General features: G+C 54.9%; 5 protein-coding genes across 6 annotated transcripts; 4 read left to right on the plus strand and 1 right to left on the minus strand.

Annotated features, from left to right (window-relative positions):
* The first annotated feature begins 2 nt into the window (after positions 1-2).
* On the plus strand, positions 3-7,218 carry PRDX6 (peroxiredoxin 6). The gene is made up of 5 exons (XM_090146103.1): positions 3-188; positions 488-644; positions 4,739-4,885; positions 5,469-5,615; positions 6,507-7,218. Exons 1-5 carry the CDS (start codon positions 97-99, stop codon positions 6,636-6,638), a joined length of 675 nt encoding a protein of 224 aa, XP_090002229.1. The 5' UTR covers positions 3-96; the 3' UTR covers positions 6,639-7,218.
* Positions 7,204-16,037, minus strand: FAM78B (family with sequence similarity 78 member B). Its single transcript, XM_031595712.2, has 2 exons — positions 15,682-16,037; positions 7,204-12,620 (listed from the first exon to the last, which is right to left on the minus strand). The coding sequence occupies exons 1-2, from the start codon at positions 15,942-15,944 to the stop codon at positions 12,098-12,100; spliced, it is 786 nt and encodes a 261-aa protein (XP_031451572.1). The 5' UTR covers positions 15,945-16,037; the 3' UTR covers positions 7,204-12,097.
* Positions 16,038-16,321: 284 nt separating this feature from the next.
* Positions 16,322-19,071, plus strand: PLPP6 (phospholipid phosphatase 6). Its single transcript, XM_031595722.2, has 2 exons — positions 16,322-16,799; positions 18,288-19,071. Exons 1-2 carry the CDS (start codon positions 16,406-16,408, stop codon positions 18,656-18,658), a joined length of 765 nt encoding a protein of 254 aa, XP_031451582.1. The 5' UTR covers positions 16,322-16,405; the 3' UTR covers positions 18,659-19,071.
* A 109-nt stretch (positions 19,072-19,180) lies between these two features.
* Positions 19,181-23,246, plus strand: LOC116230508 (flavin-containing monooxygenase 5-like). Its single transcript, XM_031595718.2, has 8 exons — positions 19,181-20,114; positions 20,674-20,862; positions 20,936-21,098; positions 21,313-21,455; positions 21,592-21,791; positions 21,900-22,249; positions 22,366-22,438; positions 22,556-23,246. The coding sequence occupies exons 1-8, from the start codon at positions 19,983-19,985 to the stop codon at positions 22,893-22,895; spliced, it is 1,590 nt and encodes a 529-aa protein (XP_031451578.2). The 5' UTR covers positions 19,181-19,982; the 3' UTR covers positions 22,896-23,246.
* A 106-nt stretch (positions 23,247-23,352) lies between these two features.
* Positions 23,353-27,334, plus strand: LOC116230512 (flavin-containing monooxygenase 5-like). 2 transcript variants are annotated; one of them, XM_090146110.1, is made up of 8 exons: positions 23,353-24,029; positions 24,798-24,986; positions 25,060-25,222; positions 25,505-25,647; positions 25,735-25,934; positions 26,008-26,357; positions 26,656-26,755; positions 26,830-27,334. In XM_090146110.1, exons 1-8 carry the CDS (start codon positions 23,895-23,897, stop codon positions 27,185-27,187), a joined length of 1,638 nt encoding a protein of 545 aa, XP_090002236.1. In that variant the 5' UTR covers positions 23,353-23,894; the 3' UTR covers positions 27,188-27,334. The 2 variants fall into 2 exon arrangements, with proteins under 2 accessions (XP_090002236.1, XP_090002235.1); XM_090146109.1 differs by having other exon boundaries at positions 26,683-26,755.
* Positions 27,335-27,350: the final 16 nt, after the last annotated feature.

Raw genomic sequence — 27,350 nt, forward strand, 5'->3', positions numbered from 1 at the left:
GCGCAGGCGCGGAGGCCACGCCCCCTCCGCCCCGAGCCGAGCCGAGCGGAGCCGAAAGGAGACGAACGGGTGCCGAGCGGTCCGCTGCTCCCCACCATGCCGGGCCTGCTGCTGGGCGACGAGGCGCCCGACTTCGAGGCGGACACCACGCAGGGCCGCATCCGCTTCCACGACTTCCTGGGCGACTCGTGAGCAGCGGGGGCGCGGCCAGGGCGGGAGCACGGCGGCGGAGCGGGGGGCTCCGGGCGGGGCGGCGGCGGGCCCGGGCTTCCTGAGCGGCACGGAGGTCCGGCCGCGCGTCGGCGACCTGCGCAGCGAGCCGCGGCTCCGGGACGCGGAGGCGCCGGGCGGACCCGAGCCCGCTCGGTTCGCTTCCCGAAATGGGACCGGGGGGGGGCGGGGAGCTCTCAGCTGCAGCGAAACGATGAAATCGGGCTTCGGAACCGATAGCCTCGTCCTCACGCCATCCCCTGCTCTCCGCTTGCAGATGGGGCATCCTCTTCTCCCATCCGCGGGACTTCACGCCCGTCTGCACCACGGAGCTGGGCCGGGCGGCCAAGCTGGCACCCGAGTTCAGCAAACGCAACGTGAAGATGATCGCCCTCTCCATTGACAGCGTCCCCGACCACCTCGCCTGGAGCAAGGTAGGGGTGCCTGGAGCGAGGTAGGGGTGCCTGGCAGCACTGCGGCTGTGCTCTGAAAGCCAAAAGTTCAGTCACGGGAGAGCTGTGAGCTGCAGCTCTGTGGCAGTGCCAGAAGCTGAGGGGATGTGTTAAAACAGGAAAGATGTCAGCGTTGGTGGCTGGGCTTAGTGGTCCCTTTAATCTCTGTGGCTCTGTGATTCTAAGCAAACAGGCAGTCTTGAAAGGGTGCGTGCAGCTCGTAGAATCAATCTTAGAACCCTTAGAGCTGGAAGGGATCGGGTTGCCCAGGGCGTTATCCAGCCTCACCTTGGAGTGGGGCACCAACCACATCGCTGGGGCCACCACATCGCCTGTGTCCAGGCAGAGGAAAGTACACAAAGAACAAGCAGTGACACGTTGAATATGTAAGTACAAATAAGAACACGTTAAATATGAAACAGTCACAGGGAAATAAAAGAAAGGTGGCACAGAAATAGCTTATGTAAAGAATAGAAAAGCTGCTCATGGAAAACTTCAAAGGCAGTGTCAACAATGGTGCGCTGCCAGGTAGCGTGACTCCACATATTAGTGGTATGAAATGAGTACTGAGACTTAGTGGCCAGAGTACAGGAATCCCTGAGTGAGTTATCTGCTTCTTTCTTTACTCTTAAAAGTGGGAATGTTCTGTCACGTTTTCCAGGAGTCAGATGTATGCAAATAAGAAGTAATAAGGGTGAGAAATTTCCACATTCAGACATTACTTCATGTCTGAATGGCTTTAGAAATTGCCTAATTGCCTTACTGCTTAAATTGACCTTTGTGCCTGAGTGGTGCATAGCTGATGTCCCACCAAGCCTCAGAAGGCCCGAGGAAAAACAGCATCAAAATCCCACACCAGTAACAGATCTTTGCACTGGTCAAACTGGCTGAAACCACTATCAAATTAGCAGATAATGTTCCACTAAATAGAACAGAAAGTTTGGGTTTTGTTTTGTAAAGGAGTCTTGTCTCCTGGTTTGTTAGAACCCTTTGAAGAACTGTACAGATGATGCTGACTATTACAAAGCCTTGGACTTTCCAGGAAGCTTTTCAAGGAAATCAGCTCCGAAAAGGATTTATTATGTAGGGTGATAGGGTGAAACAGTAAGTTGTGTCAAGGAAGGGAAGCAGTGAGCTCCCTAGAGGGTCTGCAGGGATGCATGGCATTCACCGTACTCAGATGATCTGGAAAAAAGGTGAACAGTGAACTGGCTTAGTAATGCTACAGAATTATTTAGCTTAACCTCAGGTAAAAGAAGTTGCAGAAAAGTTGCAAAACATGCTCATGGTGCTGACGAGATGAAGAATTTGGAAAAGCCTGAGGGCAATAGTCCAAGCTGCAGTTAATATGCTGCCAGGCTGGGAGAGGCCTCAGAGACAGTGATTTGGAAATGTCTGCTCAGCACCTGTTGAAAGAAAAACTCTGAAAGTCCTCTGGAGCAAAAGATCAAATCAGTGAGGATAAATCCATAGCAGACAGCTTTTGATGTGTTTGAAATTGCCCATCTCACAGATGAGGGAACAAAAAAAAGGTTAGAGGGGGAGCAAAGCTGCCTGAATGGAGATTTGAGCAGGTTTTCTTTCACTGCAGAGCAACTGGGGCTCTTTTGCATGGGAATGAGAAGATATGTCAGGCTGTGACACAGAGAGCTTAACTAAGTAGGAAGGCAGTTGTTCAGATCTGATGAAGTGCCCCCAGAGGTTCTGCCCACCCATGGAGCTTGAACAGAGATGCCATCCTTTGGTGGCAGGTGCAAAAGTAGTCTGCATTAATTACTAGACTAAAATCCAGAAACTGCAGTTTCCTTCACTAGATCTTAGAAATTCCAGGAATGAGCAAAACTTTGGGGATCTTAGAAATTCCAGGAATGAGCAAAACTTTGGGCAGTTAAACCTCTTCATGCAACGTCCTTCTAACTTCCTATACTCTCTCTGTGGATGAAGCTTCTTTCATCTGGAGTACTGCCCAGGGGAAAGCAAACAAGCAGGAGGGAAGGCTGAATTTTGCATGAAACAAGAAAGAAGCCTCTGCTTCTTTTGCTGCCAAATTTCAGTGGGTAGATAGGGCCTGGAAAGTTGATAAACCAGGCCGGTCAGCTCAACTGGCAGCAAAGAGCAGTGCTGTAAAACAGCGTAGCCATAGCTGTCACACCACTTTGCCTAACTCTGCTTTCCCAGCCAAAGATGTCACTGCTCTTCTTAGTCATGCCTCTCCCAGACCCAGGGGCTTGCTCCTCTCATAACAAGCCTGTACCTCAGCCAGCAGTGAGGTCTGTCCCCCATGGTCTGTGTGCTGCTTCTCCAAGACCTGGCTGAATGGATGAATCCCACAAGAAGGACTAACCATGGCATCTGCCCCTACAGCAGCAGGTCTGTGGCAGGCAGAGAGATGGTCATCCTCTGAGAAGCCAGTGTTTGTTGCAGGGTTGTCTGGCTTGTGCTGAGCATGTCAGAGGAGGTTTCAGCATTCTCTTAGGTCACTGATGAGTTACGTGAATAAATCACTCCAGTGATGTCTGCTTTCAGCTTGGACTCTGGAAGTTTTACAGGGAAGTGAGTAAGTCTTATGAGTCCTGTTGCAAAATAGGGTGGAGTGTATGAAGCTGTTTGTACAGTGATTTCCTGTGACATGATATTACGTGTGTTTTGAAATGAATTACAAGCTATAGGATTTGGATATTGCTTTTCAGCAATCTTCATCTGTCAGTCTCTACTCTGGAGAGAAGGTGCATGTTTGTCACGGTCTGGCTTTCCTCGACAGCCTCCTGCAGCTCCATGGGATGTTCAGAGATGGGCTGGTGTCTTGTCTTGGCTTTCCTTCCCTGCTCTGCTTTGACAGTGCAGCTCTGCAGGAGTAGGGAACCAGTTCCTTCCCAAAGCAGGCCTGCACACAGCCCAGCAGAGGTGAACAGCCCCTTTGTGCAGTTCACTGCTGACTCACTGGCCCGGGGAGAAAGCAACCAAAGAGAAACACTGCAAATGAAATATCCTGCCACGTGTGTACCACTTGACTGCTTGCAGCATCCCAAGCAGCTAGGGCAGCTCCTTACTGCATCTCCTGCAGTATGGGGGTGCTGAGGGCCAGCATGTGGCCTGTTTGCTCTCACTACCTTCAGCACACTGAGCAGGATTGGGCAGTGCTTAGGGCCACGTTTCCAACTCTGCCTTCCCTACATTCCACCTGAGCAGGACCCAGTCTGTTCCCCATGTTTAAAGCCCAGAGAAAACTGAAGTTTGCACATACGCAGCTGATACCATACCACTTTGATGTATGGGAGGCTGCTGTAATTGCTGGAGTCCAGTTTGTTCCCCTGTAATATAAAGAGGACAGAAAGAACAGGTGGCTCTATTCTGGGGCAGAAACCTTGGTTTAAATTCGCTTTCATGCTGGCTGCTGCTCTGTTTGTGTTGCCTTGAGTGGGCTTTTCCCAGCCCTCCTGTGGCTCAGCACTTGTCCAAAAATAACTTGAATGTTTTGGCCAAAGCCAGATCAAATTCAGAGATGATCAAAATACAGTTTCTGTGTGAAGCACATCAAGTTAGGACTGGTACAGGGAGCAATCTCATAAGCTGGTCGCAAGGAGAGTGTAGGCAGGTGATGGTTTACTTCCTCTGTCTCCAGGCACGGTTCAGAAAGACACACGTGGTGTCCCAACGCATGCACAGAGATTACACTCTGTTCTCAGGAACTGTTAAGTAAGCTAGGAGTGGCTTACTGAATGGAGCTGGTTCCTTGCTCAAGACCTGTCACATGTTCAGCATCTGAGCTTTGTTAGCTATAGAGTTGCTGACAGCTCTGCAGCTAGAACAACTGTTCCTTAGAAGCATGGTTCAGTTCAGGTGTGACTCCAGCACATTCATCAAAAGTCCGGAATTGCTGAACTGAAAGGGACACATCCATTTTCAGAGCAAGGTGGAAGAATCCCGTGTCACCAGTGGAGGCATGTTTGTGTGGCCCCTCTTAGCAGCCTGCTCTGGGTACACCAGGACTGCCTGTCTGGCAGACCCAGGTCAGATCACCTCCAATCCATGGTGGGAGCATAACCCTGAGCATTCCAATGATTTTGTCTCTGCAGGACATCAATGCATACAATGGAGATCAACCTGTGGAGAAGCTCCCCTTCCCCATCATTGCTGATAAGAACAGAGAGCTCGCCGTCAAGCTGGGCATGCTGGACCCGGATGAGCGGGACAAGGACGGCATGCCCCTGACTGCTCGTGTGGTGAGCTCCTGGCTTTAGAGCACTGTTGCCTGGCAGGCTGCTCAACAGCAGGCATCACCTGCCATCTTGCCCTGTGTCCCTGGGGGAGCAGCTTACCTGCACAGATAGGGAGCTAGGTGGACTTGCCTGGGCTAGATCCATGGGTATTGGAACAAGAAGAGGCTGGCACAGCCCTGGCCTGCTGGCATCAGCTCTGTCTTGCTGCTGGTGCCAATTCATCCTTGTGCCTGTCCAAACAGAGAGGGAACATTAAGTCCTTGATCTGCTGGGCTTTTCCTCTCCCCTCCTGTGCTTGTGTTAGAAGGACACAGGCCAGGATGAGGAAACTTCAAATAGCAAAACAAGATAGCATTAGAAACAGGAGTTCCTAGAGCAAACACTGTTCCACGTGTCTGGGAATCGGTTTTTGCTCTAGGAATTACCCACCACGGCATCTCTACTGCCCCGAGCACCTCAGTCAAGCAGGACACCTCCCATTACCAGGAGTGGGAGGGCTGAGCAAATCCAGCAGGGCAGTGGGACAAACACCTTCTGCCTGGCCCCTGATGATGCCCCAGAAACATGACTGTCTCCCTGTGCTCAGGTGTTCATATTCGGCCCTGATAAGAAGCTGAAACTCTCCATCCTGTACCCAGCCACTACTGGGAGAAATTTTGATGAGATCCTGAGAGTAGTGGACTCACTGCAGCTGACAGCATACAAGAAGGTTGCTACCCCTGTGGACTGGAAGGTGAGAAGGGAAGCAGAACTTGTGTGCAGGGGAGGTAAAGGTGCATTGAAACATCTAACTGCTTCCTTTGGGAGTGACCCAGGGGTGGGGGGAGCTGCTGCAGTCCAGTTATATGAATTGGATGCTAGACAGGAGCCCCAAGGGCATTGCTGTGTGAGATCTCCCTTCCCTTCCTTCAGTTTTAGGTACCTGTAGATATAAGGCCTGGCCCTTCGGACTATCAGCATGTGAGCTCTGGGCCAAGGCGCGTCTTGCCCTTGGAGGGCAAGATAAGGAAGAGCATTGCTGGTGTCAGCTGCCAGGCCAAGGTACACTGAGAGCCAAAATAACAGCTGGCATGAACACCCCTCCCTAGATAGCTTGCTGGTCTGCTCCCTTCAAGCAAAGAATGGCTGGAATGGGCACAGCCCTCACTGCATCCTAGCTACGTGGAAAATTACCAGATGAAATTCCCTAGTTGCTGCCATCCCTATGCAGCAACATTATTTCAAATTCCCAAGAATAGTTCAGGCAACCAAGCCGAAGCAATGCAGTGCAGCCTGCCTGCTTGAGCTAGCCAGCATTTTCCTCGGACCCCCAGAACTGCTCAGCTCTTGGATCTATACTGCTGGCTTTGGTGGCTGTCACCAAACAAACCTGCCTGTCTGTAGCCAGGGGGGACATTCCTACTAAGACAGGTGTCCCAGAAAAGGTGATCATAGGGTATTTCTGCAAATACAAAAAGGAGAGCATGGAGGCAGCTTTGCCTTCAAAGACCCCAGGCTCCAGCCATGGTTTGGGGTCTGCTCATCCCCTCTACCATCCAGGGAAGCAAAGCTGGCTCATCAGAGAGGACCAGCACTACCTGCACCAGCATCCCTGCTGCTCTCACAGTTCCCATTTGCTCCTTAGTGTGGTGACAGCGTCATGGTTGTGCCCACCTTACCTGATGAAGAAGCCAAGAAGCTTTTCCCCAAAGGAGTCTTCACGAAGGATCTCCCATCAGGCAAGAAGTACCTGCGTTACACCCCACAGCCCGAGTGAGCAGCTTTGCCCACCCATGCTGTGAGCATGGTCCTTGGGTGGTGGGAGCCTGCCTGTGCCTGAATCCTGCCTCCCGAGCCCTGTGTGATCAGCAGCATCATACTGTGACTCTCACTGACAGTGCATCCTGATACTAAGCCAATCTTCCACATCCCTTTGTCCCCCACACTCTCTCAAACTAAAACCCTGGGTGTTTTCTTACCTTGAATCAGCCCTACAAGGAAGAGGTTAGCAGACTGGTGGTGCTCCAGTGCTCACACTGCGGGCCTTTCTCCTGTTTGGCACCAGCTTTTCCTGGCAGCAAAGTGAGAAGTGTGGTGTCAGCAGATAGGTCACAAGGGGTGTCCTGCTGGGCCCCATGCCTCCCATCAGGTAGCTCCAAACTGTTTTATGCCTTTAAGAGCAGTGGTCACTAACTTGTTAACACATTCATTTGTTCCCCTGTGTAGGGGAGGAGCTGCAGAGCAAACTCTCACTTCTTAATGCTTTCTCTTGCTGAAAGTTGACTGATTGTTTTCAGCTTGTTTCAGATTGTTTTCAGTGGAAGAGGGAATAGAGCAAATAAACTGGTCTTCAGTTACTTTGTGTGGTGTCCCTTGTCTGCCTCTGCTGGGTTCACCTACATGTCACTGCTGCTTTGTACCCTGACTACTTGACTTTGCAAGCTGGGGCACGCACCGACACTCCTGGCTGGTAGCAGTGCACAGTCTGCTGCATAAAGCAGTCTGGAAAGCACTTTGCATAAAGGCAGCAGGCATCAGGGCAGCAGTGCTGTTCCTGCTTTGCCAAGGAGCCTCAGTGGGGAAAAGGAAGGAGATATCTGCTTAGGGGATGTCAGATTGGATTTAGAGGTAGCTACCCTGCTCCCTAGGGCACAGCACAATCCCTGTAAACTTCCTGCACACCAACACCAGAACCTCAGAGATTTCTCCGACACTTACCTCTAAATCCTTGGGACCGTGAAGTGAGAAGGTTTGTGATTTGCTTTCCAGGCATGTTCTGCTGCTCTGCCACACAGCCCCGCTGCCCAGGGGATGCTTCATGCAGGTCCAAACTTGTCAAGCGATGAACAATGTTTAGTATAATGGTAGGAAAGAAACCCGCTCACTGAATAGCACACGGGCTGCCTGCCCATGGGCATCTCTCAGTGCCCAGCACAGTCAGCAACACTTGGAATCAGCAGCTATTAAGGAAGCTGGCTGGCACACGGCACAAATGTCCTGCAGAGCCAGCAAGGCTCTGCCACAACCATGTGCAATGCAATGAGACACCCTCCAGCACCCTGCAGGGATGCAGAATGGGATGTCCTCCATCACCACTCTAAGCCCTCAGCTCTTCCCAGCACCCAATGCAGGCCATGCCAGCCCAGAAGACATCCCTCCCCAGACGTGGCTGTCTTTCACGTTGAGAACTCCTCGTTAATACATTGCTGTCAGGAACTATTCAGTGACTATTGCTATTCTTTCCAAACATTTCAATTGCTCTTTTTCCTCAACTCAACTGGTTGTGGAAATTTAAGTGAACCTTTGTTAAAAAATTCTCCATCCCCTATTGTACTGAGGAAAAAATAACACCGTCCAATCTCTGTGTTGTATCTTATTCTCTACCTCTCACTGCAGGAATTAGGAATGGGATTGCAGTTTCCAAGTGGGAACATCCCCTGTCTCTACATTTTTTCAGCCTTACGAAGTTTGACAGATTCCCAAGTTCCCCACCAGCTGCGAGGGCTCCCAGGTTCCATGCAGTACTCTGGCACACAGCCCTCACCCTGACCTGATTTCCCCAGGAAGAAAGGGCAGCCTGCACCCCTCCACCCCTCGCAAACATTCCGGCCTCCTGCCCAGAAAAGCCAGACTTAAGCAGACAGAACAGTTTGGTTCCAGTACAGATTGAATGTTCTTTTAATCCCAGAGAAGTGAAACGCAACATTTGTTCGAGTTTGCAATAACATCCAAAGACAGAAGTCCAAGCCCCCTACTCCATAAAGTCATTTGTGTTTAAGGCACTCTGCAAAACCAGCTTTCATCTTCTCTTCCTTCCGATTTTCTCCACACAACAGCAGAATACCTGATTTTGTCTTTTCTCTGTAGAGACACCCACACGTCCTTGCTCTTATCACCATCTCTAGAAATTGGCAACATCAAGTACAGCGTGAGCCAAACAGAAAAACACCAGGAGGCCGGGCCAATAAATACATACGGGCACGGGAGGGAGTGCAGTGCCTGAGGGGGAGGAGGAGGAGGCTTCAAGGTCCTGCAGGAAGAGGCCAGGCACAGGATGTCCTCCCTGCAGGCACTGATGTGATTCCTCTTCCCCAGTCCTCTCTCCCTCCCAAAAGGGGATAGGATGGGAGCGGGTGCCCACCAGCATCCCTCCCCATCAGTGCTCCCAAAATGCGCAGGGGAGACCCAGCTACCCCTGCCGCGCAGCAGAAATGACCCCCGAGTTCCAGCTGTCAATAAATACAAATAAATAACTTAAATACATCTTAAATAAATAAATAAGAAATAAATAAGAAATAAATAAGTGAGCCGAGCACGCGAGCAAGCAGCCGCGTCCGCATGGGTGCCGAGGACAGGGGTGGCACTTGTGGCACCCACTCCGGCTTCACCCGCCTGCCCCGCAGGCGTTTCCCAGCACCCGCAGCGACGCTCTGAACCCAGAGAGATTGATGGGTGCTTCCCTAAGGGCCGTGCCCAAGTGGCATGTGAGCACAGCCATGAAACCACCACAGGACGGAGCAGCAGGGGCACCTCAGGATGAGGGGGAAGTGCGACCTGTCCCTCCCTGAGATAACGAGGTGCCGGCTACAAGCAGGGATGGGGATGGAGTGCTGGAGGGGCTAGCGTCCCTTGGGGTGGTTTTACAGCCGAGCTCAGGAGGCCAGGTGCTCCTCCTAGAGCCAGCACTGGGGCTCCCAATTGGGGCCCTCAGAAATAAGGGCAGCCAAGCTGCAAGCAACCCCAGACTTGAACATGCAAGCAATCCTTAGAGGGGCTGATCGCTCCCTACACCCCGAGGAGATGCAGCCGATCCTCTGCCTCTCTCTCCCTCTCTGTGCTTCAGTGCCACACAGTCCTTTGCTGCACCATTTCCTTGGGCTCAACTGCCCTCCAGCCCCTGCAAAGGGGTTTCACAAGAGCTTTTGGGATTGTTTCTGTCCTAGCAGGTCAACAATACACACCTGTCTTATTTCACACTGAAAGGTATGTCCCCTTCTTCCTCCTCCCCCAAGTTTTGTATTGTATTAAAAGTTTCTAACAGCTTTTCCACACACACTTTTGATAAACAAAACATCAGCAATAGCTAAAACTCCTTTGATCACGTGTCCATACAAAAACACTGGCTGAATCTCACAAAAACAAGGTGTCCAGTGCTCACCATTTCCTCGCAGAAATCTGCTCAAGAAAACAAAGCAGACCAGAGCTCAGAGCCTGCTCTCCTTCCAGGCTTTTTCATGGCAAGGACTAACCCAGCCCTCAGCTAACCCAAAGCAGTCGCTTCCCAGACCACCAAACCCCTCCGTCTGCACCAGGCTGAGCAGGAGGAGCAGGACCACAGCCCACAGCACATCAAAGTGTTCATCAGGGCGTTGGTGTGCAATGCTCCCAGAGGAAAAATAATTAAGAACCGAGTAAGTAGCAAAGCCTAATGAGAGTAATAAATAGCATGGGGATTTCACAGGGATTTTTGGTCTAAGACACCCAGGAGTTCCTTTGCTCGTGAGGAGCAGCTCCCAGGTGCCAGAGGTGTGCGTCTCACCCTGGAAAAGCATGAACTGCACCTGAAGCTTTGCAGGGATTTGTGCGCACTTCAGAGAGCGATGCTGTGGGAAGGCTCTGCCCCAAGGCGTGTGCACACTGAGAAAAAAGGCTCCTCTGCAGCAGGGAACAGGTTTTGCATCCTGGGGGAAGCAAAGAAGCCCTGAGCTCGGCTGCCTGACACCCAGGTTCAAGGAAGTGCTCCTGATGCTGCAAGAAAGGCTTTGACAAGAGTAGCCAGTGAGACAGTTCCCAGACTCTCCCAGCAGAAAGGGGGACACAGGAAACTCCAAGCAGGAATACCTCACATCCCCACAGCAGCAGAAACCTTCATTGCACAAAGGCAGGGGCACAAGCTGGAGGTATGGCAGCATGAAACAGAGCAGGGAAAGCAGCAAAAGCCATATTCATCTGCCCAGGACCCTGCGGCAACACAGGGCACTTGAAGCTGCCCCTGGGTGGGGACAGAGCCACTGTGGCTTCTGCCCCTGCTGCATCCAGGAAGGTGCAAACACCAGAGCTCAGCTGAAAGAAGGGAAATGTTGCTCCCCTGCTACAACAAGCAGGGAATTGTACATTGCAGCCCACAGCACCAGTACCTCCCCACAGACCAGAGAGATGCCAGCAATCCAGGCAGTCAAGGGCACAGGGCGGGGAAAAAGGCAACCTGCCAGACACCTGCAACAGCACGAGCAACTTGCACATGCACGCACACTGCACTGCTCTATGGGTGGCTGAGGATCAAACTTCCCACACCAGCAGGCATTTGGGTGGAAAATGAACAAGCACACAACCTCTTGCTATGCACTCATGTCTGCAGTGGAAGCATCCAAATCCTGGAGTACTTCCAAGCTTTTCTGGATACCACGCAAACACCATCAGTAGCTGCCTGCTCTCCTTCGCCTCTGTGAAAAGGCATCACTTGTGATTTCTCTTCTGGTTGAGAATAATTCTTGCTCCAGCAAAAGAAATGGTTGGCGGGGATGGGAAGGGGGGTAACTGCAAAGATTTAGTGCACCATAAAACTAAAGGATATCTAACCTGCCCTCAGGTCTCACTCCTAGACAGGAACGAACTATGTCATCTCCTACATTCACAACCACTCCAAACGCACCAAGATGCATGCATAATGTCCCGCTTCCAGTCAGCTGCAGAAAACCCTCTCAGGCAGAGATGACTGCTGGCACTGGGCTCTGGCTGGGCACCAGCTCCCGCGCTGCTCCCAGGCCCTTCCAAGTCCCAGACAGCATGGCAACATGCTGATTATCGATCTGAAATGCATAGGTAGAGACATCGAGGGGAAGGGTGACTGCACAACCCCCCATGTCTGGCAGGCATGGGCTCCTCAACTACGGCTAATGGAGTGGAAAGCAGCATTTGCCACAGGCACGGTTTGATCATGCTCCTGCTCCTCACACTTCCCTGCAAGGAGGCAGGAGATGGTTGGATAAGACAGCCTTTTTTCCAGCCACAAGCCCTAGAAGCACTTAAATCCACTTCCTGGGACCAGCTTGGCAACCCCTCTCCACAGCCAGGCCAAGCTCATGCTCTCTTTCCAACTGAGGAACTTCCAACCACAGCTACAAAGGCAGGCGAACCCAAGAGGTCTGCTTTGGCTCAGGAATCCCACTCATTTGCACCACACCAACAGCACCACGGTCCCCATGTGCACACACCAGTGCGTGCCCCGGTGCTGTGCTACTTGGGAGGTATAACAACTATAGGTTGGCCTCGCTTGGGTCTCCACATGAGGACTTGGGCATCGTTGGCATTGGGTTTCACTAGTGCATTTGGTGGGATGGGCTCCATCCTGCTCAAGATCCGGGGCTGCTCTTGCTGAGTCCTTCCCACCAGTCGTGCCCGCTGCCCCAGGAGCTGCATGGGATCAACCTCAATGTCCACTCGCATCCGCCACTTTATAGTCTGCAAGATGATCTTTTCCTTGGTAGTGGTGTTCATGGCCACCAGCCACGTGGTAAAGCTCTGGTCCCTTTTAATCCTGGTCAGCAACGGCACGTTACTGTTGCTCACAGGGACGGCCCACGTCACGCTGGGGTAGAAATTGTCATTCATGCTCACCGAGAACCTGGAGATCTTGTTTGTGGGCCCGACCAGGGTCACAGTTTCTGTGGTGTTTCCATACCAGGGGTAGCTCACTCCATCAGAATCACTGATGGCTTTTACTCTTCCTTCTCGCAAGTCGGGCAGCTCCCAGCTTGACCTGGTGAACAGAGACAGAAAGGTTATTGAGGAAACAGCAACAGCAGTGCTTGAGCAGTGCCTGCAATGGAAGGAACATTGCAAGCTGCTATGTGCTGGCACGTGCAGGGTAAAGCACTTGCTTTAGAGTAGAGGGAAAAAGTACAGATAAAAGGGTAACAACTCTATCTGAAACCCCACTGAAAAAGCCATTCCTACCGGAGCCACCGGCAGCTCCATACCAGCCAAAGCTGTTCATCAGTGCCTGTCATCACCCATCACGTCCTCCCTCTGGGAGCACTAACTCAAGAGCAGAGCTTGGGAAACACCTTCGCACCTGCAGGAAGCCCCTGATGAGCTCGTTCAAGAACAAATTCAGCTTTAGCTTCTTCACTGAGTCAGTCAAGGCCAGCAGGAGCCTCTGCTCTGCCAACACAACAGCATATTAATTAACCTGCAGTCTAACCAAGTGAGCCCATACTCATTTCTGAGCAACTCTCAGGTCACTCTCTCCTTAATCTCATTAATGATGAGAAAAAAATAACAGCCTTCCCTGCACGTCAGCTGCAGCATGGTCACAATCTGCACCAAGCCTAAAGCAGCTCTCCCCAGCCTACATCTCAGTCTGCAATTTTTACATCCCTAAAAATAGGCATTTGCTAAGACGCAGGTGCAGTAATTAAATACCACAATCATGCCTGCTGCTGGTGTGACGAAATCCCTGACATATTGTTAGGGTTGTGGGTGGGGGGGAATTCCAGCCAAAATCTTGGCTGCAAACCACGTTAGCAACACCAGGCAGATGCAGCGATGGAGAAGATCACCACGTGGTAATTATGAGAAGGGAGCAGGGACAGTGGCCACCCAGCTCAGCAAGCCCCAGCCCAGTTCACACAGATCTTTCCTGAAATCCTAAGAAAAAAAAAAGCAGATACTCTTTGGATGCTGAATCTGCATTTTCAATTTAAAAACCATTGCCCCTCACAAACGCAGGCAGAGGAGGCTGTGCTAGGTCTCCATCCTGAGGCACATCAGGTTCACAGTATGTGAGTATCTGAGAAAAACTGGCTGTACCATTGCTAGATATCAAAGAAAGGAGAACAAAACAGAAACCTTAAAACTCCTCAGGCATGTTGCTCTGGTCGAAGCCTCCTGCTGAGCTCAGATGTGCACAGATCTGGGCTCTGAAGCTGCCAACAAGCAGCAGGAAACATCTGGCTTCCATCCTTCCCAAGATGCGACGATCTGCACTCACTCTGACCCTCCTAGGCACCCCAGTGTTGCACGCAACAACCCCACCTGCTCTGAAAGTAAGGAGGATGGGGCCATCCCCAGCATCCCCTGCCTGAGCCCAGCCTCACACTAACTCCTCAGCCCTGCTCTGTGGCAATGGCTTGCTTGGGGCAATGCAGAAGGCAGCTCATCTGTGGCCTCCAAGTCCCTCTGCCCTTGAGAAAAGGCAGGAAGCTGGAGGAAGCTGATCCCGGCACAACACCACAGCCTCTGGCACCCACAAGAAATCCCAAGCAGGGTTCTGCTTTCAGGAAGGGCAGCCAGGATAGGGCAGGCAAGCTCAGCAGCTTGAGGCTGGTGCCAGCTGCTCCTGCTTCCCAGCAGGATCGGGGCTGGGAGAGCTGCTCCAGCCCAGCACTGCAGCAGCAGGAACAGCCCTGCATGCAAGGGCAGGCAGCGCCATCTCTCCCTGTCAGGAAGCCAGGGCAGCCCAGAGCTGTGCGAAGTGCCACCTACTTCCATGCCGAGGATTGCCAGGGCAGCCTCCATCTGCTCCTTCCCTTGGAAATGCAAGTAGGCTGACTCCGATAGTGACAGCACATCTTCCAGCATGAGACTGAGGAAAGAGGGTGCTTTTCCAGAGCTGGAAAGTGATGGAAGGGAGCAACTCCTGTGCCTGCACTCCTACACAGTGCATGGCTCACACCAAAGGCTGAAGGGATGGCACATGCTGTGTGGGAAGGGATGTCCAGAGCCCACAGATCTGAGGCTGGAAATCCTCATTTCCAGCAAGGGCTACTCTGCTGTCCCTCATTTCTGGGGATGTGGGAAAAGAGGAATGGGTAAATCCCAGGGAGCAGCAGGAGGGCTCTCAGAGCTTAATACCAAGCACTGCATGCGGTGCCACGTAGATTCCCCTATTTCTGCCCTCAGAGAAATAGGATCCTGCTGTTCCCAGAAGCGATCAAGAAAAATCAGGTTGATAGGACAAGCACAGTGACAAGCCTGGCTGTGAGCACAGCACCGACCAGCAGTCTTTGATGCGAATGGAACCCGCAGCTCAGCCAGCAGCCTCTGCACCTGCACAGCCCAGCACCAGGCTGACCCTGCTTCCTCAGCAGCCGCTGCACATGGCAGAAACCACAGCGGCACAACCAACTGCACTGCTCTTTGGTGTCCTCCTGAGCCACGCACAGGAGTCTTCAAGCAACGTCATTCATGTAACCATACCGGGACCTCTATCATCTCACAGAAATGCAGTAGTGCCTTCAACCCATCACAGACCCATCCCAGGGCCCCTGTCTCATCCCAAAACCATCCCAGGGCCCCATCTCCTCACATAATGATATTGGGGCATCCATCTCCTCAATGAACCACACCAGGGCCTCTATTGTGTCATGGGCTCCAGCACCTCACCTAACTGCTCCGGGGCATCCACCCCCTCACCTAACCATATAGGACCCACATTTCTTCACATAAGTGCACCAGGTCCTCCAGCTCCTCACACATCCGCCCCAGGGCTTCTGCCTCCTCAACGAACCACACGACGACCTCCACCTGTTCATATAAGCACACTAAGACCTCCATCCCCTCACATAACCGTACCACGACCTCCATTCCGCCACGTAACTGCACTGGGGTCTCCATCCCTCCGTGGGGCTACACAGGAACCTCGAACCCTTCACACAGCCACACCAGGACCTCACCACCCCTCACACAGCCAGCTCAGGACCGCCATTCCCTCACACAACCGCCCCAGGACATCCCTCCCCGCACGCCCTCCCTCGCCACCCCTCGGCCGTGCCGCAGTGCCGCCCGCCGCCGTCCCCCCGCCCGCTCCCGCTGCTCACACGCCGAGGTCGCTGTAGGTGTTGTAGAACTCCATGTGGTTGCAGGCCTGGATCCAGCCCACCACCCAGGTGTGGCGCCGGGCGATGGGCGGCATGAGGACGCGCGCCGAGGCGCGGAAGTAGGGCGTGCGGTACCGCAGCACCACCGGCGAGCTCTCCTCGATGGCGGTGGCCGCCGGCTCGATGGTGGCCGACACGTCGGACACCACGATGTGCTCCCGCCGCACCCGCGCCTTGCAGGCCACGCTCTGCAGGCAGCCCATGGCCGCAGCCCCGCCGCCTCCACCGCGCTCACCCTCCTCCGCGACGCGGGGGCCAGGCGGCGGCCCGGCGTCCCCTCGCCGCCCGCCCCACCATCGCCGCCCGCGCACCGGCGCCCGCACCGGCGCCGGCAGGGCGAACGCGCCGCCGCCTCTCTTGCGGCCCTCGCCGGCCACCGTCCGCCGGCTCGGGGCGGGACGGGGCGGAGCGGGAAGGATCCTCCGGCCGGCAGGGGGCGCCGCAGCCCCGCGCTTCGTCCCGGCATCCGTGTTCCCTAGCAACCGAGAGGGGGCGGCGGAAGCGGAAGTTCGGCAGTCCGGTGGTGGGCGGGCGGGACGGAGCTCCGCCGCGGGGCCCGGCGGCGCGGGTACCGGTACGGCTGGGCCGCGGGAGGCGGGGTTAGGGCGCAGGCCGCCGGCGGCGGGTGACCCGCGTTGGCCTTTCCGGGCCCGGCCTCGCCGCCATGCCCAGTCCCCGCGGCAGCCGCGAGCGCCGTAGCGCTCGCCCCGAGTTCGCGTCCCTGCTGAACCAGCGAGGCCCCGGGGTCCCGGACAGCCCGTCCCGCCGCCGCGAGTCGGCCGGCTCCGCGCCCCCGCCGCTGCCCGAGGAGGACTGCATGCGGCTGAACCCGTCTTTCGTGGGCATCGCCCTCAGCTCTCTGCTCGCCGTCGACCTCTGGGCCTCCAAGCGCCTGGGAGTGTGCGCCGGGGAGGCCTCGGCTTGGGGCAGCGCCCGCCCGCTGCTGAAGGTGGTTGAGGTGTCGGGGCACGGCATCCCCTGGCTGCTGGGCACCTTCTACGGGCTCTGCCAGAGCGACAGCTCGGCCGCCAGGGAGGTGCTGCTCAACCTTTTCTTCGGTGAGGCCGGGAAGGGGCTCCCCGGGCGGGAGGACGGGTCCCGAGGGAAGGGGAGAACAGAGAGAACCGGAGGGATCTCAGCCCTCGCAGCCCCAGGGAGCCACGCGGCTCCCAACAGCCGTTGTAGCTGCCAAGAGCTGCGGCATCTCAACAGTTTACTGAAGCACGCAGACATCAGCGCCCGCAGGCTTGCTGCAGGCAGTACCTGCTTGTGCTGATCTGTATCAGTCAGTGTGGAAATCTGGTTCAAAGCACACACTGTAATTATGCGTGGTGTAATGTTTTTTTTCCCCTGGCATCCTGCTGAGTAGATGTAGATTCAACATTTTTGCTTGCCTAGAAACTGCAGTAGCTCCAGAACAACAGACTTCTCCTGAACCCCAGTCCTTACCCTGTGAGATACCAAGGTGTCTCATGTGGATTGTTTGAATCTGAATGTTTGTTAGGGAACGCAAGCTTTCATGCATCTTGTTCACTTTGCACTGTGTGATCAGATCACTGTCCCTGGAGAGCTGGTGGGAGGCCCTTGGTGGCCTCCAACCACTCCTCTGCTCAAAGCAGCACTATCCTGGCACCAGGGCCACCCTGATATCCAGATGCAATAAAAAGAAAGGATTGAAATGAGCTTAGTTGTTTTAAGAAAAAAAAAAAAGAAAAAAAAAAAAAACAACTCACACAAATCAAACAAACATTCATTCTTAAATGATTAACCAAAGAGAATGAACTGAAGTAGCCGAAGGACTTTGTGCCCCACAACAAGCAACAAGGGTTACAACAAGCAGATACCAATCTCTCAGACGAGGCTTCCTAGAAAGAAGCAGCCACAGCTGCCAGCACTGGAAGCTGACTAAATAGGAGAGAGAAGACACCACCAGCTTCCCTTCCCAGACAGCGGTCAACTTCTCACAGGCACTTCTGACTTCTATCACAGCAGTCTGTAGCACTCTGGGAGAAAGCCATATTTTCGTCAGCTCTTAAGGCTTTTAAAGCCTGGTTATCTTTTACACATTGGTGCCCCCAGTAGCAGGAAGAAGCCAGGTGAGGAGCTGTGAGCCCTCAGACTGCTGAGGAGTACCTGGACCCCCTTTGCACCGAGCCACAGCTGAGCACCTGAAACAGATTGATCATTTACCAGGGTCAGTGCACTTTGTGCAAAGTGATGATGAATCAGCATGGACTGGCAGGGAATATTAACCCATTGGGTGCCTTCAAATTAGGGAAGGATTTGAGTCCTGAGTCACAGAGATTGGATTTCACACAGGAAGAAAAGCCCAGCCTAGAGTGCTGACAGATGTGCTCATACACAAGCCCAGACCCTGGATGAGTGCTATGCTCTCCTTGCCTAGGCTCTGCAACTGTGAGAAACACCACCTTCTCTTAGCAGTTTTGGTAGCTATGCATTTTCATACATAATGGCTTTGCGTTGTTTCTCATCTCTCATGGGACAAAACACTCACTTTTTGCTCACTTGCTGTTATTGTCTCCTAGCACTGGTGCTGGATCTCGTGCTGGTGGCAGTGGTGAAAGGGATCGTCAGACGGCCACGGCCTACCCACAACAAGATGGACATGTTCGTCACTGTCTCAGTGGACAAGTACTCCTTCCCATCGGGCCATGCCACCAGAGCTGCCCTGGTCTGCCGCTTTGTTCTGCACCACCTGGTGCTCGCCATCCCACTGCGGGTCCTTGTGGTGCTCTGGGTTCTCATCGTTGGCATTTCAAGAGTCATGCTGGGCAGGCACAATGTGACGGACGTGCTCTTCGGCTTGTTCCTGGGCTACGTGCTGTACAGCGTGGTGGAGTACTGCTGGCTCTCCCCGCTGAACGCACCTGCCCTCTTTGCACTCTGGAGCCATTGATGGCTGCACCCCTCCCAAAGGAGGAGGCATACACCCTGTTCTCTAAGTGCACATGGAGAGGGGTTATGCTGTGACTCCTATCTGTGCAGCCAACACTTAACACTAGTGGTGCTGCAGGCTCCCAGGCCTGCAGTTAGACACTTGGTGCTGTCTTGCCCTGCTGACGGGCTGTCAGGCAGAGCATATGCTGGCCAAGCAGCTGCACTGACTACTCTCCAGTGACAAACCTGTCCCTGCAGAGCCTGGGAAGAGGTCAGCACATCCATCCGGCAGCTCACTGCTGATACTGTGAATCAGCATGCCCTTGCTGGGCACCTGCTGTATTAGCCTATGGTGTATGTAGTAGTTGGGGCTTTGCAGAGGTTTCTCCGCAATTACCCGCGTATCTGTGTGCTATAAATACACTGATCATGTTGCTGTTGTGAGTGCACTTTCTGCAGTCTCCTCCATAATACCCATCTAGGGGGGGACTCACCAAGATCTGTTCTCATGTTTATAAAGAGTTCTGCCTTCTAAGTAACATCTCTTCCCTTTTTTGTGTGATTTACGCACTGCCCCGAGACCAGATCTCAACCAGCAAGGTCACAGGCATCTGGCTGCCAGTACTGTGGGGAAAGGATGGGGTGGCCAAGGGTTTGGTCAATCCGTTCCCTCTCCAAGAGGTGGGAAAGCAGCTCCCAGCAGCAGCTTGCGGTTAAAGCTGTTGTGCATAGCCTTACAGCTCTTTTTTTTTTTTTTCCCTCCCACAAGCTTTTCTATTGCCCAGGTGTGACAGCTTGCCCCATGGCACTGATATAGGATGCAACAAGTGCAGCAGAATGCGTGGCATTGGTCATGTACAGAGCAAGTCAGGGGCAGAGTCCAGGGCTTGAGGACTTTTGGCCCCTCTTCCCACTGCCAAGGGCAGTGCAATAGCAAGTTGTGCAGCTATTTCGCAGCACGGCTGGAAACCAGCAACCTTAGGGTAATCAGGGCTGGGCTGATCCCAGAGGAGGCAAAAGTCCAAGGGAGCGATTGATTTTACAGCACGCGTGTCATAGGGCTGGGCTGTCCCTCGCCCCCTCGCCAGCCCCACGCACCCCAACGGCGTTCCCTCTCAGGGTGTCCCCTCACAGGGCTCCCTGGTTGAGCATTGGGGCAGCTCCTGGCGCAAGCCGCTGACGGAAAAGCGAAGCGCCAGAGCGAGCCGTGCGCTGGCTTCCTGCCCCACGGCCCCCGTGGGAGGAGTGACGGCGGGGGGGGGGGGCAGGGGAGGGTAGGCTGTTCTCCGCCATACGCCATAAATCCAGGCTGCGCTGATCGTGGCGAAGCGTCGGAGGGCGGCATGGCGAGGCGGGTGGCTATCATCGGTGGGGGCAGCAGTGGGCTGTGCGCCATCAAAGCCTGCCTGGATGAAGGGCTGGAGCCCGTCTGCTTCGAGAGAAGCGGGGACATCGGGGGGCTATGGAGGTTTGAGGTAAGCCGTGCCGGCTGCAGGCTCTGTCACCAGGGGAATCAAAGTGGCCATGGTGGGATCGTGAAGCAAGGGCTGAACACACATCTGCCCCCCATCCCAGAGGGGGGACCCTGGGACCCTCGCTGGCAGCAGAACTCCCCCAGCCCTATTGCAAGGCAGTGACCTGCTGTGGGGCAGGCCATCAGGATGCTGAGCCGTGCCCTATGCCTGCAGGAGAAGCGATGCCACTTTCTCTTCTTCCCAAGAAGAGCCAACCTTGCAGGCTCTGCTGCCCTGCCCAGCCTTGCAGTGAGCAGGATGGCCTGGGAAATGCTAAACAGTGCTGGCATGGGGTTTGGGGCTGCCTGGCTAATACAATGGTGGTTTTGTCCAGTGATGGAGGAGAACTAATGCATGGGAGCCAGAAGCTGAGCTGCTGGGGCAGATATCAGGAACTGGGCTGAGCTGACACAATGGCTGCCTCAGTGTCGTGGGACTGATGGGATAGTTATAGCACAGGTGGGTTTCGGACTGCCATACGTTCCCCTTGCCAGCACTGAGCCGTGCCCTATGCCTGCAGGAGAAGCCTGAGGAGGGCCGCGCCAGCATCTACCGCTCCGTCATCATCAACACTTCCAAGGAGATGATGTGCTTCAGCGACTTCCCCATCCCCGACGACTTCCCCAACTACATGCACCACTCCAAGATCATGGAGTACTTCCGCATGTACGCGCGGCGCTTCGACCTGCTCCGCCACATCCGCTTCAGGGTGAGCATGGGGGGCCGGGAGGCAGCACGGGGACGGGGCCACAGGGATGCTGACATCTGCTCCCCCCACCCAGACCAGTGTGCGCCGCGTGGCCAAGCGCCCTGACTTCGCCACCACGGGCCGCTGGGAGGTGGAGACCGAGAGCGAGGGCAAGCAGGAGTCAGCCATCTTCGACGCCGTGTTGGTGTGCACCGGGCACCACACTGATGCGCACCTCCCGCTGCACGCCTTCCCTGGTATGCTGCCATATGCCCCTGCCATGAAAGAGCCCAGGAAGCTCTGATGTTGCTGTCCCCATTCTCCTCTCTGCTTTTCTTCCCATGCGTTTCCCTGCTGAGTTCAACCTCCTGATGGGTCTGGCTGAGCTCCTCAAAGATCTTGCTTCATTCTTTGGAGGTGGCCCTCCAGTCCAGCAGTGGGAAGCACAGCATTCCTCCTCCCTCCCCACAGGCATTGAGAAGTTCAAGGGCCGCTACCTCCACAGCCGTGACTACAAGGAACCCCAGGAGTTCTTGGACAAGAGGGTCATTGTCGTTGGGATTGGGAATTCAGGGTCAGACCTGGCCGTGGAGATCAGCCAAACGGCCAAGCAGGTGAGCAGCAGCAAGGGGGGTCACCAGAGGCAGGGCATCCTAAGGACACCCCTATGCCAAGGTGTCTCCTCAGGGCTGTCCTCGGTGTCCCCATCACTATCACACCAATAAGGAAACAACTTTCTTCCTCACCCAGGTCTTCCTCAGCACCCGCCGAGGTGCATGGATCTTGAACCGCGTAGGACAGCAGGGCTATCCCATTGACACCATCTTCACCACTCGCATGAAGTCATTCTTGCAGCATCTGATGACCTCCTCCATGGCAAGCGACTATGCAGAAAAGCAGCTGAACATGAGATTCGACCATGCAAACTATGGCCTGAAGCCAAATCACAGGTGCCAGCAATACATCCTCCGGCCACGTCCATTTCTGGGGCTGAGCATCCTCAGAGCAGGATGCTGCACAGACACCTCAGTACCCTGATGGCTCCTTCTGTCCTCCAGGGTCCTCGACCAGCACCCAACTATCAATGACGACCTGCCCAACCGCATCATCTCAGGCAGGGTGCGGGTGAAGCCGAACATCAAGCAGTTCACGGAAACATCTGCCATTTTTGAGGATGGCACTAGGGAAGACATAGATGCTGTAGTCTTTGCCACAGGGTACAGCTTCTCCTTCCCCTTCCTTGAGGGCTATGTGAAGGTGGTGGAGAACCAGGTCTCTCTCTACAAATATGTGTTCCCTGTTGACCTGGAGAAGCCGACACTGGCTTTCGTTGGCTACATCCAACCTCTGGGAGCCATCATGCCCATCTCAGAGATGCAGTGTCGTTGGGCCACCCGTGTCTTCAAGGGTAAGACAAACTGTCCCCTGAGAGCGCAGCTCTGGAACCAGGGCAGATGGTGTCCAGCCATTTGCCTCCTGTGCCTTTGGTACTGCAGCCCCCTCACACAGGGCTCTTCTCCCTAGGGCTGAACAAACTGCCACCCAGACATGACATGGAAGCTGACATCAAGCACAAGAGAGAAGAGATGGCCAAGCGGTAAGGCCCGACCAGGACCCAACTGGGATGGGGCAGCAGCCTGTGAGGGCTGCTGGTGGGTTCTCATGGCCACGTTCCATCAGAAAGCAGGGTCCAGCCCACTGTCCTTGCCCACAGGTACGTGGCCAGCCGGCGGCACACCATCCAAGTGGATTACATCCCCTACATGGACGAGCTCGCCTGCCAGCTGGGTGTCAAGCCCAACCTGCCGATGCTCTTCCTCACTGACCCCAGGCTGGCACTGGAGGTGCTGCTGGGGCCCTGCACACCCTACCAGTACCGCCTGCATGGCCCAGGCGCATGGCAGGGTGCCCGAGAGGCCATCCTGACCCAGCAGCAGCGCATCGTTCAACCCCTGCAGACACGGCATGTGGAGAAGCACACCTCCACCATGCCGCTCCTCCTCAAGCTGGCTGGGGCCCTGGCAGTCTTCGCTGTCATCTTTACCTACCTGTAGGCTGCTGCACTCTGCCTGGTGGGGTTGGTAACGCCTGGGGGGCTACACAATCCCATGGCAACCAAGGGAACTCTTGACTTGTTGGCACGGCCCCACACAGTGAGTATAATGCACCAGACCCTCCCAGGTGGGGCAGACCCAAAAAGCACCCTGCGGCAACCCTGGGATGAAGGAAGAGCCCTTCTCATGTGTGGGGGAATGCTCTGTCCCGCTCAGGTATTGCTGTTGGCCAAGCATAGGCCCTTCTGTCATCTGTAATTCCAATGTGCCTCCACTGATTACATTCATATGGTTTCTACATAGCAAAGGTATAGCAAAGTTTCTAACCAGATTAAAGTGTTTTCAACAGAACCAGGTGCCTGTCCTGTTACTGACATTCATTCCCCTGTGAGCTGAGAATACACATGGGATGAGGTCTGCATGCATGCACACACATGCATACATCTGCAGCAAAGCAGTCTTGCCTGGGGTACATGCAGCTGGAACAGATCCTGAGGATCACACCAGCACAGATCATTCCCATCCCTGTAACCCACACAAAGCCCCCAGAGGACAGCAAATGGGGACATGCGTTGGGGACCTGGAGCGGTGTCAGCTGTTCCAGGCTGCCATACACCAAGCCTGGCACTCATGCCTGGAGTATGCCCCCTGTTTTGTTTTTCACATAGTAACTTGCTAACATTTGGAGCATGGCCACATCTCAGCCCCCACACCCACACCCAGGAAGTTCCTAGGGCAGGCTTCAGCATCATTACGTGCTTACAGAAAATAATGAGCCCTTTGCGATGGGCGGGCAGGAACCTGTAGATCATGTCTGGATGAAACATCTTGTAATGCCTCAGTTGACCTCAGCCATCCACGCTGAGAAACACAGGGACACCCAGCACAGCTGAGCGGCACCAAACCCGTCCCTCCTGTCCCACCCACCAGACTCAGTGACCTCCTGTGTGCCCAACGGCACAGCCTCCCCTGCCACCACTGCTGTCACTACTGCCAGACATGGCTGCCCAGAGAGTAGCCATCATCGGTGCTGGCGCCTCCGGCTTGTGTGCCCTGAAATGCTGCCTGGACGAAGGACTGGCCCCCACCTGCTTCGAGAGGAGTGGGGACATCGGGGGGCTGTGGCGGTTCGAGGTAAGCACCATGCTGTATCGAGCTGCCCTAGGCAGCAGCACAGACAGGATTGCTTACTGGCAGCTGATGAAGCACTGCTGGGACATCCCCTTGGCACAGACTGGGATGCTGGCAGTGCAGGACTGGTCCTGTCCAAGGAGCCACTGCTGGGGCCACCTGTCAGCCCAGGCTTGCTTTCCTGCCTCAGCCTGTCCTGCTCCCATCCATCCCTCCCACTGGTCCCACCTGTTCACCTCCCCTGTTCCCCCCCGCAGCTGCCCCACTGCCGCTGGCATGACTTTCCTATCCTTCTCAGCCCCTTCTTTCTCTGAAAGTCCTGGCTGCTCCTCATCCTTTACTTCTCCTACCTCCCACACATAGGCACAGGGTGCTGCCTTTGTTCTCCTTGCCAAGGGAAAGCCCTAGAGCTTGTTTCTGCACTTGCCAAGCGATGCCACTTTCTCTTCTTCCCAAGAAGAGCCAACCTTGCATGCTCTGCTGCCCTGCCCAGCCTTGCAGTGAGCAGGACGGCCTGGGAAATGCTAAACAGTGCTGGCATGGGGTTTGGGGCTACCTGGCTAATACAATGGTGGTTTTGTCCAGTGATGGAGGAGAACTAATGCATGGGAGCCAGAAGCTGAGCTGCTGGGGCAGATATCAGGAACTGGGCTGAGCTGACACAATGGCTGCCTCAGTGTCGTGGGACTGATGGGATAGTCATAGCACAGGTGGGTTTGGGACTGCCGTACGTTCCCCTTGCCAGCACTGAGCCGTGCCCTATGCCTGCAGGAGAAGCCTGAGGAGGGCCGCGCCAGCATCTACCGCTCCGTCATCATCAACACTTCCAAGGAGATGATGTGCTTCAGCGACTTCCCCATCCCCGACGACTTCCCCAACTACATGCACCACTCCAAGATCATGGAGTACTTCCGCATGTACGCGCGGCGCTTCGACCTGCTCCGCCACATCCGCTTCAGGGTGAGCATGGGGGGCTGGGAGGCAGCACGGGGATGGGGCCACAGGGATGCTGACATCTGCTCCCCCCACCCAGACCAGTGTGCGCCGCGTGGCCAAGCGCCCTGACTTCGCCACCACGGGCCGCTGGGAGGTGGAGACCGAGAGCGAGGGCAAGCAGGAGTCAGCCATCTTCGACGCCGTGTTGGTGTGCACCGGGCACCACACTGATGCGCACCTCCCGCTGCACGCCTTCCCTGGTATGCTGCCATATGCCCCTGCTCCAGGAATCCTCTTCCCCAAGACTCTGCACAACCCTGTCCCCTCTGGCTGAGCCTTAACCCCCACCTGTGGTTGCTCCCTTCATGTCATAAACCTCAAAGCCAAGCAGGGTGCTGAGGGTAACACCAATCATCTCCCAGGCTGAAGATGCCACCACCTCCCTGGGCACAATCCCTGGGCAGTTCCCACTGGGCTCAGCCTGCTCCCAGACCACATACCTAGCCCAACGAAAGGACAGCCACCCCTGCTCTCTCTTACAGGACTGGACAAGTTTGAAGGCTGGTACCTGCACAGCCGGGACTACAAGAGCCCGCAGGCCTTTGCGGAGAAGCGGGTAGTCGTGGTTGGCACCGGGAACTCGGGCATCGACATCGCAGTGGAGCTGAGCCACAGAGCCAAGCAGGTGATGTCCCAAGACAACCATACAGGTCTGTCTGAGTTTGGGCCAGCACTGCACTTCAGATTAAATGCCCCTTCTCACTTCTACCAGGTGTTTCTCAGCACCAAGCGTGGGACATGGGTGATGCACCGGGTGGCAGAAGGCGGGTACCCCTTTGACTTCTCCTACCTCAGCCGCTTCACCCAGCTCCTCCAAAGCCTGCTGCCCCTCTCTGTGAGCAACTTCATGCTGGAGAGGAAACTCAACATGCGCTTTGACCACGCTCTCTATGGTCTGAAGCCAAAACACCGGTGAGTGTTTGTGGCAGCGTTATGGGGACCTGCCTGCACCCGGCCCTGCATGAGCTCTATTTGTTCTCGCCAGGGTCTTCAACCAGCACGTGACCATCAATGATGACCTGCCCAACCGCATCATCTCAGGCAGGGTGCGGGTGAAGCCAAACATCAAGCAGTTCACGGAAACATCTGCCATTTTTGAGGATGGCACTAGGGAAGACATAGATGCTATAGTCTTTGCCACAGGGTACAGCTTCTCCTTCCCCTTCCTTGAGGATTCTGTGAAGGTGATGGAGAATCAGGTCCCACTCTACAAGTTTATCTTCCCAGCTGACCTGGAGAAGCCGACACTGGCTTTCGTTGGCTACATCCAGCCTCTGGGAGCCATCATGCCCATCTCAGAGATGCAGAGTCGCTGGGCCACCCGCGTCTTCAAGGGTAAGCGAGGCGGGCAGGGAATGCATTCCTCTGGGTATGGCAAAACCAAATTATTCCTGGTGGCATGTCCTCCTCCTTTTATTATCCTTCTATGAAGGGATATAAAGTAGCACTGTGTTTTGCAACAAGAGTTGCACACATTTTCATCATGTGGTAATGGGTCTCCTCTCCTGCAACACATTTTCTCTCTTTTATTTCTTTGCCTGTGCCTTTCTCTTGCCCCTGTTTGGTAGCCCAAAGGCTTTCGTGCACCAGAGGCCATGCTGGGTGCAGAGGGGCATGTTTGCTGAGAGCACAGCTCTCTCTCCTTCTCCTTCTTCCGTAGGTCTGCACAAGCTGCCACCAACCAGCACCATGCTGGCTGACATCGCACAAGCCAAGGACAAAATAGCCAAGCGGTAAGGACCCTGTGGGTCACTAACCCTGCCACCACCTCCTCGATGCACACACACTGAGCTGTCCTTGCCCACAGGTACGTGGCCAGCCGGCGGCACACCATCCAGGTGGATTACATCCCCTACATGGACGAGCTCGCCTGCCAGCTGGGTGTCAAGCCCAACCTGCCGATGCTCTTCCTCACTGACCCCAGGCTGGCACTGGAGGTGCTGCTGGGGCCCTGTACACCCTACCAGTACCGCCTGCATGGCCCAGGCGCATGGCAGGGTGCCCGGGCGGCCATCCTGACCCAGCAGCAGCGTGTTGACCAGCCCCTGCGGGGCACAGCCAGGCACCCAGTGCCACGCTGCAGCTCTGTGCCACACATCTTCAAGGTCTTCTTCAGCCTCGGATTGATCGTGGCCACGCTCATCTACGTCTCGCTGTCCCCTTAGCCCTGATGAAGGGGGCTGCTGGACATCCCCTTCCTTTCCTTGGGGTTTCGGTGCTGCTGGGAGAGGCTTAAAGAGCTCTGCTGGATGCGTGGTGGCATGGGGAACTCTTTCCTCAAGGAAAAAAGGCAATAAAGCTCGTCCCCGTTCTCCGGGGTGAAGGGTC

Source organism: Phasianus colchicus, chromosome 9 (assembly GCF_987193195.1).
Source record: "Phasianus colchicus chromosome 9, bPhaCol1.hap1.1, whole genome shotgun sequence".
Taxonomy (NCBI): domain Eukaryota; kingdom Metazoa; phylum Chordata; class Aves; order Galliformes; family Phasianidae; genus Phasianus; species Phasianus colchicus.